Source organism: Agelaius tricolor, unplaced genomic scaffold, assembly GCF_023055355.1.
Source record: "Agelaius tricolor isolate 1412-34295 unplaced genomic scaffold, bAgeTri1.0.p SCAF_4, whole genome shotgun sequence".
NCBI lineage: Eukaryota > Metazoa > Chordata > Aves > Passeriformes > Icteridae > Agelaius > Agelaius tricolor.
This window is the reverse complement of record NW_027269264.1, coordinates 40941634-40955162: the sequence shown is the minus strand read 5'-3', so window position 1 is coordinate 40955162 and position 13529 is coordinate 40941634. Positions and strand designations below refer to the sequence as shown.

The following is a 13529-nucleotide window of genomic DNA, read 5'->3' as shown; positions in this document are numbered from 1 at the left end:
TCTTTGTCAATACCTTCTTAATTCAAGAGAATCTTGTTTCCCTGGTAGAAAATCAGGGTAAGTGTTCTTAAAAGGTTTTGCTCAACTGATTTTAACCTAAGAACAGTGTAACCATGTATTTGTGATTCCATTTAGGTGTTTCTGCTGCCTGTAGTTAATTCAGTGACCCCAGTTTAGCACTTTCTTTCCCCATCATCTACCTCCAGGTTTATGTCAAGATGCTATTTGTATTGGAACTTCAGTTCAAGATTAGGTTGAAGGTTCTTGACAGACTAGTGTTGAGAAATGACATCAAACCTTTCACTGAACAATGAACATAGATTTTTTCCAAGCTAAATTCAGTTTTTATGGGATGTATAAAACAACATTGACAAAGTGTTTACTTTTAATGCCAGTTCAAGCAGAAATTATGTGCAATTCTTGTAACTAAAGGAAAATTTAAATTAATGTGTGAGTTTTGCATGACCTGGTTTTTGATAGTGGTGGAGCCACAGAGATGGCTTCTGTGAGAAGCTGCTGGAAGCTTCCACCATGCCCAGCAGAGCGAGTCCCTGTGGGTCTGAAGATGGATGTGCTGCAAATCAAGGCTGGGGCAGTTAGAGGTGATGGTAATGCCTCTCTAAATTAAGAAAATCAAAACAGTAGGTGCAGTCAGCGAAGAGAAAGTGAGATTGTGTCAAGGAAACAACGTGGCAACACTAAGGTCAGTAGAGAAGGAAGGGGGCTGGAGGTGCTCCAGGAGCTGAAGATGAGATTCCTCTTCAGGCTGTGGTGAGACCATGGTGAAGCAGCTGTGCCCCTGCAGCCCTTGGTGATCCATGGGGGATGCCGAGATCCACATGCAGCCTGTGGGGGAGGTGCCCAAGCTGGAGCAGGTGGATGCCTGGAGGAGCCTGTGATCCAGTGGGAGACCTGGTGGGAGGGAGGTAGGGGTTGGGGGAAGAAAAGGTTCTTTTTAAGGGCTTATTTTACTTTTTATCCTCCTCTGATTTTGTTAGTAATGAATTCACTTTGTACCTCTAAGTCAAGCCTGTTTTGCCCTTGGAGTATTTTCTTGGTCCTTAGCTCATGAAGCCTTCATTAATTTTTCCCTCTCATCTGCCCAGCTGTGGCTGGGGAGGGTAAGTGAGCAACTTTCTTGGGTGCCTAGTGTTTAGCTGGTGTCAAGCCATGGCCATGAGTAGTTTACAAACCTTTGGTCTGGAGCTGTTCATGTACTATGGACAAATTCTAAGGAATCCTCAGGTAGTAGCTGAATAAAGCAAAGCTTTCACAGAATGCTTTTCTGATTAAGGGCTGCATCCCAACTCAAAAATTATGGCCATAAGAATTGAAGGACTGTAAACAAGAGTCTGAAAAACAGACAGGAAATAGAATGTCTGCAAAACTAATACCAGACTAATTAAAATCCCCCAGAGTGTTTTGGCAGATAGGAAAGCACACTGCAGTCTGCTGAAGACAGAATGAAGTCTATTCTGAAACCATCTCTTTCATTGTTGATAATACTCATAGGAATTACACTGACCTACAAATTAGCTTTAAGGATGCTAAAGGATGGCATTGACCTCAGTTAAAGGACTGGGAACAAAAAGCAAGCTTGCTGAATATTTTCAATGTGTCAGCTGGCTTTATGCAAAACCTGTATTCTTTGATTTAAGACCAAGTGCAAAGCTTCAATGTTAGGTAATAATAGGAGGTTATTTTCTGTTAGCTGAGTTTAGTAATTTTAATGTGCTGTCCAGCAGTTCCAAGAATTCCCTAGTGACTCAAGAGGAGGATATTTCACATCTCTCAGAACTTCTTCAGTGACACCATAAATGGACAGGTCTTGGTCAAAAGTGGATGTCTGTACATTGTCCCGTACTTCAGAAATTGTGGAAAGTACAAACAGTACTGTGTCATTGCAATTTTTACTTTTTTGTGTGATTTCCACTGTGTGTGATTAGTGTCAGTCTTTGGCAATAACATTTCTTATAAACCCTCAGTTGCCTGAAGGTTTTATGTTATGACTGTCTCCATGTCTTAGCTCCGTTAACTAATAAGTAACAGTACATGAAATCATTTGACTACAGAGTTTGGACCAAGGAATCTTGTGGGAATCTTACATTTTAGCACGTTCTCTTCAAATTTACCTGATACTTGTGTTTTTTTCTAGCTAGCTTAAGGAAAATGTTGAAATCAGTAGAGCTAATTCGGGACAATAGTTCAGTAGCGCTTGAAATATAAACATTAGGTGTTTTTCATTTAATGCTGGTTATTTCTTTCAAAGTAACTATGGTAGAGTCTTCGGCACTTCTGAAGATTATGAGTTTGGCTTTTATTTCTTTTTATTAAGCAGAAAAAAAATTACCTGTTGCCAAAGGACACTTAGAGGAACTACTTTGTATTCAAGACTGGGGAGTCATCTCTTTGTTCAGTTGACAAATTATTTAGGAGCCAAACTGTTGAAAATACCTCTTCCTCTTTGTGTTTCTAAATAAATATGACTTGCCTTTCAGAACCTGATATCCATATATAAGTAAGAATAATATTTTATTTTCTCACTGTAAATGTACATGTTGCCTCCTGACATTGTCTTAGAATACTATGGACAATGGCTGTAGTCCAATTTCAGTGTTATATGAACTTGTCATTCTTCCTGCAGTGCAATACTATCAAGCAGGATTTCCTTGCACTGTTTCTTTTCCCTCCTTCTTTAACCAAGTCAACTAAAATAGTTTTCAATACCCAATCCTTAAATATTTCCCAACTTCAAAGAATGCTGTGCTTCACTCATCCTCCACTCTTCAAAATGAAATATGCATGGTCAGAGGAGATGGGATGGTTGTTGACAAAGACTTTGTGACCTGGAAAGATGAATGAGGCTCATACTGAAAGAAGTTGACTGAACTTGGGCCTCTTAGTGCCTTTACCACTAGTAGCAGGGAGATGAAAACAGGCAGATGATTTGTCAATAATTCTTTGTCTTCATCAACTCTGCCGCTCCACTCCTTCTGATTAAAAAGACTGTGTTTCTTCTTTAGGATCATTATCATTAATCAGTTTGCACTATGAAGCTAGTCCTGTAGCAGTATTTTGTGGGATTCTTGGTCTAAATACGCCAGTCAAATTAAATTATATTGAAGACCTATGTTTACTTAAGAGGTTCTGTAATTATAAGGTCATATGCAGATACACAAATGTCCTAAGCAAAGGAACATTCTTTACCAGAACAAATGAATTTCTGAGCTTGCAATAGAAAGTGTTTTTGTAGTAGTTGATGGGCTCATTTAGCAATCACTTATAGAAATATACTTGCTTTCTTAACATTTACTGTCTAGAACGGTGAATATGTAATCCATCTTCTCTGAACCACTTGGAGAATTTTTGTGCATGTAGACTGCAAGTACAATATATACAATTTAATAATACAAAGCAGTGGTTTATTAGAAGGTGTAAATAACAGGTAGCATGTTAGTCTTGACTAAATACTAGTGTGCCCTTTATAAGACACCTGATGAGTTACAAGGAAAAACCTTTTCCTCAGACCACAGCAAGAAAAAACCCAACCTCACCAAGTGAAGACTTGCTCTCCTGACTCCTTGGAAGGTACAATTGTGGGTAGGCAGGTAGGAAAGAGGGAAGCTCAAGTCACTCTATGAATCTTCATAGGAATTTCAGAGACTTGGAAACAAGGCATGTGTCTAAAACATTTCCTAAAATGTTTTTCCTATTCCAGAAATGTGGTGCCCTAGTGAGTACCTTCAATGTCTAAATTCAGGTTGGTCATGCTTTGTACTGTTAACTCCTCTCCAAGCTATGGATATTTCATTTTATAAAAAGCAGTTTTACTTCCATATTGTGTTCCTCAGTCCCCAAGATTTACGTCAGATTTGCAGGTTAGAGATTTGTTAGTGAAGTGTTTTACCTCTCACTGTTTTCCATTCTGAACAGTTTCACAAAGAACTTAGTGTTGGCTATGTGTAATAAAGCCCCTGACACAGTTTCCCACAGCATTCTCATGGAAAATCTGGCAACCCAGACTTGGACAGGTGCAATGTTCACTGGGTAAAAACTTCCAGGATGTCCAGGCCTTGAGAGTGGTGGTGAGCGGAATAATTTTCAGCTGGTGGCTGGTCACAGGTGGGGTTCCCCTAGGCTCAGTCAGTACTGGGAGCACTTCTGTTCAATATCTTTATTAATGACCTGATGTAGTGTAGCCTCAGTTCATAGATGAAACCAGACTGTATGAGAGTGTTGATCTGCTGGAGGGCAGGAAGTCCCTGCAGAGGGATCTGGACAGGCTGGATCATGGGCTGAGGCCAATGGTGTGAGGTTCAACAAGGCCAAGGGCCAGGTCCTGCCCTTGGGTCACAACAGCCCCAGGCAGTGCCACAGGCTGGGGCAGAGTGCCTGGAAAGGACCTGGGGGTGCTGGTGAGAGCAGCTGAACATGAGGCAGGCTGTGCCCAGGTGGCCAAGAAGGCCAATGGCATCCTGGCCTGGATCAGCAATGCTGTGGCCAGCAGGGCCAGGGCAGGGATTGTCCCCCTGTGCTGGGCACTGCTGAGGCCTCACCTCCAGTGCTGGGTCCGGCTCTGGGCCCTCACTGCAGGAAAGGCACTGAGGGGCTGGAGAGAGTCCAGAGAAGGGCAATGGAGCTGGGGCAGGGGCTGGGGCACAAGTGCTGTGAGGAGCAGCTGAGGGAGCTGGGGGTGTTTATCCTGGAGAAAAGGAGGCTCAGGGGTGACCTAAAAAGAGGTTGTATCCAGGTGGGAGTCAGTCTCTTCTCCCAGGCAATCAGTCACAGGGTGAGAGGAAGTTGCTTTAATACCAGGAGGCATTCAGGTTGAGTATCAAGGAGAAATTCTTCTCAGAAAGGGTGATCAGGCATTGCAATGGGCTGCCTAGGGAGATGATGGAGTCACCATGCATGGAAGATTTTCCAAAAACATCTGGAGCTGGCCCTTAGTGCTGTGGTTTAGTTGACAGAGTGATGTTTGATCAAAGATTGTACTCAATGTTGGAGGTCTTTTCCAATGTTCATGATTCTATGGTTCTGTGACAAGTGGAAAAGGCCTTAAGTTGTATCAGGAGAGGTTTATATTGGATATCAGGAAAAACTTAAGATTCAAGTTGTTAAGAATATTATCTGGCTCCCCAGTTTGGTGGTGGAGTTGCAATCCCTGGCATTGTTCAATAAATGAGTCAACATGGCATTTTGTGATATGATTTAGTAGGCAGTGGTAGGTGTAAGAGAATATCTGTATGATAAGCTGTTCTCATCTACATAGCCTCTTTCTTTTTTCTGTGAGAAACTTGCTTCATTGCAGGTGGTTACTACAAACTGCTGCAGCTCTGCCTTCTCAGTGACTCTCTGCCAACAGTAACTCATGCTGATTGCAGTTGTCATAAAGAGTCTGTTCACTATGGTCTTGCAGTGGAAATTACAAGAAATGGCATTTTGTCATCCAGCTATTAAAGCCACATGGGATTTTCAATAATTCCTTTAGCCTGTTTGTACAAATGGGTTTAATTATGTTTAGCTGCTTTTGCAGTTGTAGTAAAAGGCTTGTGAATCTTAAATTACCATATTATGAAAACATGTGAAAAAATTCTGTAGTAAACCACTAAAGACATGACTCTGGGAATAAAGCATCCCTTCTTTGCCAGCATTTTATCAGATTGCAATTACAGCTGTTGCAATGTCGCAATGCTCTGAAGGAAGATGTGACAGGAAGTATTGCATAGTTCTCTATAGTGAAGTTGATAATGGCTCTGTGGCCTTCTTAGCAAAACACCTCACGCTTTTCTTGAGGAATAAATCTCTAGAGCACAGAAAAAGATGCTTACATTATTGCACTTAGGCATTAAAACCTTTCTGTGTGTATTAAATGTTGGTAATTGCACACTGTAAACATAGTAATTGGTACATTTCTTACGCCACTTTTTAGTTGTGAGCAGTTTGTAGAGTCTGCCTCTGACTCTAATTTGACAGAGTTTTATATGTGCCCATTGTGAGGATGCTGACTTTAGGCACACTTTAGATGGATTGTGGTGGTCCTTTCTCTCTTCCCCCACGCCTTTATCAAAAATCTAGTGCTGTGTGCTTATGTAGTAGGTCAGGGATTAGCACCAATTCTCATGCCAAATAAAACTTTCTGATTGATTTTGTACCCTTTGGCTTGTTGTTCCTTTTGCGAGTGAGCATTTACAAATCTTAGGTGCTTCCTTCCCCTTAACAGTGGGTTGTCACACCCATTATTGTTGCTTATTCAGTGATATGTTACATAAGCTTGGACAATGTGTTGCATTTAAACTACAGCTTTAGTCATAAACCAGTAATTTAAGAGCATGGCTTTGAGGGTACTGCTGTTGTTGAATTTTTATGTTGCACTAAAGTGAAATTTAAGAGCAGCATAGTTAATTTTTTTACCTGTTGAATGCAGCTTTGCATGGACATTGATGCTGGTAGATTTCTAATGACAAGCTACTCACTGAAAACTGGAGTTATGCATATTTAGAAATTGATATCAAAATCAGACTGGTTTCATTGGATGTTTCTTCCCCAAGAGTGAAGTCAGTAGGGAATAGAAGGACACTTGTGGTTTTTATTTGTGTTTTGCAATGCTGTAAGTCAATATAAGTCTGTTGTCATGCCCTCCTCTTTACTTTTAGAGGAATGAAGTGGTTGGAGTCATTGGCGCAGGGAGAAATCAGCCTAATGAGGTTCTTGGTTAAAACCAACTCAGCAACTTCCTGAGGTAAAATTCAGTACATGTTTTCCATTGAACCTGCTTTTGCTAAGACTGCATGATTAAATGCTGCAAGGTCAATTGGTCAATGAAAATGCACCTAATTTTTCCACTGAACTACAAAATGCTCTATTCTGTGCCAGTGTTTTAACTAATACAGGCTCACTGTAATTATACAGTGGTCAGTAATTTTAGAGGGTGTGGTCATACATAATACAGAAGATAAATGTTTTTCAAAACGGAACTATTACTGGTAACAAATCAATTTGTAATGAAGGTCGGATTTTTAGCAGTAGTTCTGCAGTCTCCTGTCTCACCCTGCCAACAGAGACAGTGGAAATGCTTCTCTTCAAGAAGGGGTGCCATCTGGGATCAACTGATCTCTGGAGCAGTTACCCCTGAATCACCGGGCCAAACAATAGAGGCATCAGCAATGAAAACAGTCGAGTGTTTCTGTGGAAGGCACTTCCTTCCTTGTGTTTCAGGAACAGTAGCTTCACTTTGCTCCCACCCTCAGGATGGAAAAGTTAGTTCTTCTAGAGCATTCATGTGCAAAGTGGATGAAAGAGCCTGTAAATGTGGATATGGAACACATTTTTTGGCAAGATTTCTATTGTACTCTAAAGGTTTCCCATCTTCTGTGCCAAATCACTTTTGGTAAATGATATTACTTTTGTAAGATGTTTTTCTCTTTACTGTTAACTTCCTACAAATGGTAGTAGCTGAAACAGTTACTGATGCTATCATTAAGTGCCCTCTGCATCCTGGAATCTCCTGAGTGCTACTGTCCAGTCCACAACCAAACATTTAAGACTGTGGAAGCTTTAATATAAGCATGTACATAGCGAAGAGGCAGGCAGAGGGATGACTAAAGGGTTTTGAAAGTTAAACAAATGTTTAACTAGTCTTTTAGGTGTGGTGCAGCTTTTCATGATTTTGAAAGATTGAGCAGCTAACTTTCAGTGTGTCAGTGAAATCCATGTATTAATGTGTGAGAACAGGCAACTAATCAGACCAAGTCTAGAATAGATGTTCAATAATTAAACAGAATTAAGGGTCTGGTCTTGCCCTTTCTTATGTTCTCACTAAAGAAAAAAACAAAACTGGTATACCAAAGAGCACTTAGGTTACAGTTTACGTCTGCTTCTTTTGAACCACATTTCTGTTTCATCTATTACCTCATAGTAAATGCAAATTTTCAAAATATCACTATCCATGCTACTGTATACTTCTAAATAGCAAGGGGAATTTAAAAACACTAAAGCAGTTTCCAATGCAGCCTCACACGGAGGTTATGGGTAATGGGGAGATGGCAACATCATTCAAAAATAAAAGGGAAGCAAATGGGCTGACTGGCTGAATCTGATGATTAGCTGAAGAGGCTTATGAGTGATCTGGAAGTTGGAGTGGGTGTTGAGCTTGCGTGTTAAAATAGCCTGAAAAAACCTGAGCTGCACAAGTCATGGAAGTCGAAATGAATCAATCTACAGCTTATGTTGTGTGTGACACTAGTGCAGGGTAAACAACTTGCTGTCTGTAATGGATCTCTTCCTGAATTGGGACCAACACCTCTTGAGGTACTGATTGCATTATTAAAATTCAGTATCTGTTCTTGGGGAGCGTCTGCTTAGCAAGGACTGTCACTGCTTAGTGGGAGGCACATTAACTACGGACTTTGGATTTCCATTTACTAACTTCACAGCATCTTAATTGCAAAGTTCCTTCTGACTTTCAGCCCCATTGCTGCAGTCAGTTAGGTTGCTGATGGCTGCACTCTTCTTCCAAGCCATTAAGAATACATTTGTAACTTTTAAAAGGGATCACCACTTGATTTATTCCCCTGCCTGTGCCCTGAATGATGCATGAGGTGCTTACGCGGGAGTGCTCCTCGGCGTGGCTGTTACCCACCCAAAATCCTCGTTTCGCTGCGCGTCTTTATGCGATTTAAAGACACTCTTTACTTGATCCACTGGCACCAAAATGCCAGTGCCCACACTCCCGCCTGAGAGAGCGGCGGGGCTGCCGGGGGCGCGCCCTCACAGCCGGTAAGGCGGGAGCTGGCAGCGGCCTCAGGCCCGGCGGGAGGCGATCAGGGTGCGGAGGGGCCGCTCGGGAGGCTGAGGGGCCGGGCAGGGTGTGGAGGGGCCGGGCGGGGTTGGTCAGGGTACGGAGGGGCCGCACAGGGCCGGGGGGTGGCTCCGGGGGCGGGCGGCTGCCGGGGCTCCGGGCAGGGCAGAGCATCCGCCCGCGGGCGGCCGGCGCCGTGCGGGCAGCTGGAGCCGAGTCCAGCCCCGCTAGTGCCGGCGGCGGGCGTGGGGGGGTCTGACCTTCGGAATTACAGGAAAAAGCGTTACTTGTGCTCAGCCGGGCAACTTCCCATTTTGTCCGTCCCTTTGCGGTTGCGGGGAGGCAGAGGCTCCTGTTAAAACAAGCGCAGCTGAGGTAAGTGAAAAAGATGCTTTCAGCAGAGTGGTCTTTGCTCGCGTTCATTTATATGAAGTGTGGGAGAGTGTGAAACTCTTCCCCGGACTGTTACTCGCGTGGATCTCTAGCAGTGGAGCTTGCTAGCATTCGCATCTCTCCAGGCGTTCATCCGAGACTTGGGGCAGGACATGCTTCTGTGTCTCTTCGGGCCGAAAAGATCCTTTTGGTTTCTTTCTTTCAAGTCGTGAGACAGTAAGAATTGAAACTTTCTGTTTACCTAATTTGTCTCGTTTTGTAAGGAATGAAATACAGATGTTTGGCAGTGGTTTTCCTTGTGTGTATAATGGTTAAGAGTCAGTTCTCAAAATGATTGCAGTGTATGCAATCATCAAAGGAAGGAAAAGCTGTTACTTAATTGCTCTCTGCTTAATTTGTATTCACAGATTTTCTCGAAGTGATGAATCAGATTTAAATGTACTGGCCCCAGGTTTCTTCAATATTTGCAATTTCTGCCTTCTGAGAAAAATATTTTTGTAATGTGTTTGTGTACATATCCATAATGAATATCATCTTCATGCACTCATGCTTAAACTGGGGAAGTATCACTTGGCCTTCTCACCTGTAATGGACTGCATGACTTGTCTTTTGGGAGAGGAGGGTCTGGAGCACAAGTCCTGTGAGGAGGAGCTGGGGGTGTTTATCCTGGAGAAAGGGAGGCTCAGGGATGCCCTTATCACTCTCTGCAACTGCCTGAAAGGAGGTGGTGAGATGAGGGTCAGTCTCTTCTCCCAGGCTATAATCAACGGACAAGGAAATTGCTTCAAGTTGCACCAGGAAAGGTTTAGATTGGATATTAGGATTAGGATATTGTCAGAAAAAGTTGTCAAGCACTGGAACAGGCTGCCTGGGAAAGTGGTGGAGTCATTGTCCCTGGGGGTATTTAAAAGGCTTGTAGATGTGGCACTTGGGAACATGGGTTAGCGCTGGACTTGGCAGTGATGTGTTAATGGTTGTACTTGATGGTTTTCTGGAACCAAAATGATTCCATGATTGTCTAAAATAGTTGAAATGCAGCTTCTGGACTGTGAATTAAGAAACTGATTGGGCAAGAGGATGTTTTTGTGCTTGAAGGAAGCTTCATGTATTGGGCGGAAGAATGGAGTGGTCAGTTCAGATTTTTCTGTCAGAGGCTAATCTGTAACAAAACAGGTCTCAAAAGGGAAAAAAGGGAGAAGGAAGCTTTGGGCTTATATCATAGAGGTTGCAGGATTGAAGATTAAAGATCTTGATTTTTCTATAATAATCATTTAAACCTGAGGAATTTTTGCATGATTTGGTGCTTGTAGGGGGTATTTTCAATTAAAAATGCCATACTAAGAGAATTTAAAACATAAATGTGTTTAGTAGTGTTTGGAGCCTGATTTCTCGCTACCATGCCATGTTTTGCCTTGCAGTTTTGACTAAGATACAAAAGTATTGTTAATAAAGTTTGCAGCATAGATAGTAAAGAAAAGCAGGATATATAAACCTTAGGAGTTGATCTGAAGCAGCAGGTTATGGTGCTGCAATGAGTCTGAGTTTTAATGTTTTCTAAAATAGCATGATCAAATATCTTTTTCAGACACTTAATATATTACATATACCTACAGGTACGTTTCAGGGACATGGTCATCTTTTTTGAGTGCGAAGAAAGTGTGAAACTGAGTCTTATGCTTATTTTGTTCTCTTAGTTGCTTGCCACACCAGAGACAGATTGTTCTCCACCAACACAAAGGAGCATGAAGGCAATCATTGTCTAATAACATCTTACTTGCTGAAACACCTAATGCAAAATCATCTCTCAAAGTATACCCTTGTAGCCCAAATAGGCTTTGTAGTCACACAGACAATGAGCCAAAGGAGGTTTGCTCCAAGACCAGTCCTGTACAGGAACTCTCTTTAAACCTTAGCTTGTCTGTTTTTTCTTCATCAGTGAAAAAAGAACAGGGGAGGATAGTGGCTGAAAGCAAAATTATGTCTGGTAGTACAACCAACATTTAGTTCTAGTGATCTTGATGGCCTGACCTTTTGTTTAGTGAGCATTGGCAAATTGGATGAAATCATATAGTTAAAATTAAAAAAGTGACCCATATGTAGAGATAAAGAAAATAAATCTTGTTTTGTGTTTGTAACTTTAAGCATTTTGCATAAAAATTCTGTTTCTTTTATGAGGTACAATGCATTGATTAGTAGAGGAACATGTGTTTTGAAGATCTTTTATCTATCTGAGCAATTTGTATAAAGGCTTATTTGTTATGGTTGCTCAGAGAATAATGAGTTATATTCTATTTTTTCCTATTAGTACCAAGCTCATGTGGTTAAAAGTTTGATTTAAATTCCAATGTAACAGTATTTTGTATTGTGATGTATGAATATTCAGTGTGCTGTTTTATAAGAAAGCAAATATTCAGTGTGCTGTTTTATAAGACATCTCAAAACATGTTTTGCATCTGTAGCTCCAGGATATACTAAGCAAAATAACTGTTATCAGCAGTTATTAGCAAAACTGACTTTTCCTGGTAACTATGTCCTTCAGAATTTTGGAACAAATGTATCTTATCCTTTTGTGCGTACATTGGCTATTTAGAGACTGAAAGAGGAAAAATTGCTTTCCTGCTTTTCAGTTTCCAGTTAGTTTGAAGTTTTTAAATTAACAAGTAGTTTTACATGATGATGATTTTTTTTTTTTTTTTTTTTTTTTTTTTGTTACTGTGTTTTTAGAAGAAGTTTCTGTGGTCAACAGTTGATACAGCATTTCGAGAGCCTCACCGTGTGGGTACTTCAGATATGTCTGTAAGCTTAGTAGTTTTCTGAATAGATATGCAGTGTTTGAATTTATAAGTGGTGTTAGTAGATTATGATACCATTAAGTTTTCTGGTAGGCCATCATAATTTAAAATACATATAGGTTTATTTTCCAGAAAAAAGTGCACCTAACACCTGTTTCAATCAAGTTCTATTTAAAGGTAAATGTTTGAATGCTATTCATCCTGCCCTGAGGTTCAACTGACTGGTTTTGGCTCAGTTAAAGACTGTGGATTATGAAATCATTGTGCCCAGGATCTTTCTTCGCAGTATCTGTCATTTTTCCCATGATGGGCTTGTCAGTGCATAGGTCATAGGGGTTAAAAAGTTGAAAATACCCATTAGCTGTCCCTCGAGTTTACTGCTTCTTCCATTATGTTCACATGTCATTGTCTTCTCTGACCAATGTAGGAAACCTGCTGTTTTCCTCTTCAGATGCTCACCGGTACTCACCTTTGGTGCAGTCCTGACCGATCATGAATCTGAGGCACCCTGTTACCAAAAAGGATGCTAAAGTACGTATTTGAATAATTTTCCTGAATGTCCTCTTTCTCTCTAGAATTTATGTAAGTGCTGATGGATTTGAATCTTGGAGTTCTGAAAACTCATGGTTATTGCTTTTCCAGGTGCATTTTGCAGAACACTGCAGCTGAGTGGCCCAATGGGCTAGAGCAGAGGCTTAGGCTCCTGTCTTTCAGTGTTTGCTGGCTGTGGATAGGGCAAGGTCTGTCTCTCCACGTAGCAGCCATCATGGGAGAGCTGTAGCAATGGATGGTAAAGACCAAATAAAAGGAGGAGTGTCTATTCAGCTTCTTCCTTCATAGTTGTTAGAAGAGTGTCAGACTTCATAGGGAAGAATTTCCTGTCACATATCAGCAAAGATGTTAAAAATTCTTGAATGGTTGGAACAAAGAACGGTGCTGCATGGTGCCACATCCAGTTGGCAGCTGGTTGCTAATGAGGTTCCCTAGAGCTCAGTACTGGGGCCTCATCCTGTTCAGAATCTTTATTGCTGATCCTCACAAGGGGATCCAAGGGCACGCTTAGTCAGTTTGCAGGTGAAACCAAGTTGGGCAGGAGTTGATCTGCTGGAGGGCAGGAAGGCTCTGCAGGGGGATCTGGACAGGCTGGATCATGGGCTGAGGCCAGTGGTGTGAGGTTCAACAAGCCAAGTGCCAGGTCCTGCCCTTGGGTCACAGCAACCCCAGGCAGTGCCACAGGCTGGGGCAGAGTGGCTGGAAAGGACCTGGGGGTGCTGGTGAGAGCAGCTGAACATGAGCCAGGCTGTGCCCAGGTGACCAAGAAGGCCAATGGCATCCTGGCCTGGATCAGCAATGCTGTGGCCAGCAGGGCCAGGGCAGGGATTGTCCCCCTGTGCTGGGCACTGTACACCTTGTGTCCATGGATATGTTGCAAGGAAGAGAAAGGTTAGGCCCTCTTCAAAAGGAAATGGGAGACATGGATACCCTGGGTGAGGAGAAGGCTGAGGTTCTCAACAACCTCTGTGCCTCAGTCTTAAACAGCAGAG

At 42.0% G+C, this 13529-nt stretch overlaps 1 protein-coding gene across 12 annotated transcripts in view; it reads left to right on the top strand.

The window, feature by feature from the left end:
• Positions 1-8646: 8646 nt before the first annotated feature.
• The window catches only part of IL31RA (interleukin 31 receptor A), a 34347-nt gene continuing 29464 nt past the window's right edge, over positions 8647-13529 (top strand). For 4 of the 12 annotated variants that reach the window (XM_071425403.1, XM_071425400.1, XM_071425402.1 and 1 more), the window contains exons 1-2: positions 8982-9175; positions 12413-12516. In XM_071425403.1, coding sequence (XP_071281504.1) covers positions 12478-12516 — 39 coding nt within the window. In that variant the 5' untranslated portion in view covers positions 8982-9175; positions 12413-12477. Of the gene's footprint in view, positions 8779-8981; positions 9176-9228; positions 9410-11917; positions 11990-12412; positions 12517-13529 lie in introns of those variants that run through there. The other 8 variants (XM_071425397.1, XM_071425394.1, XM_071425398.1 and 5 more) reach the window with 8 other exon arrangements.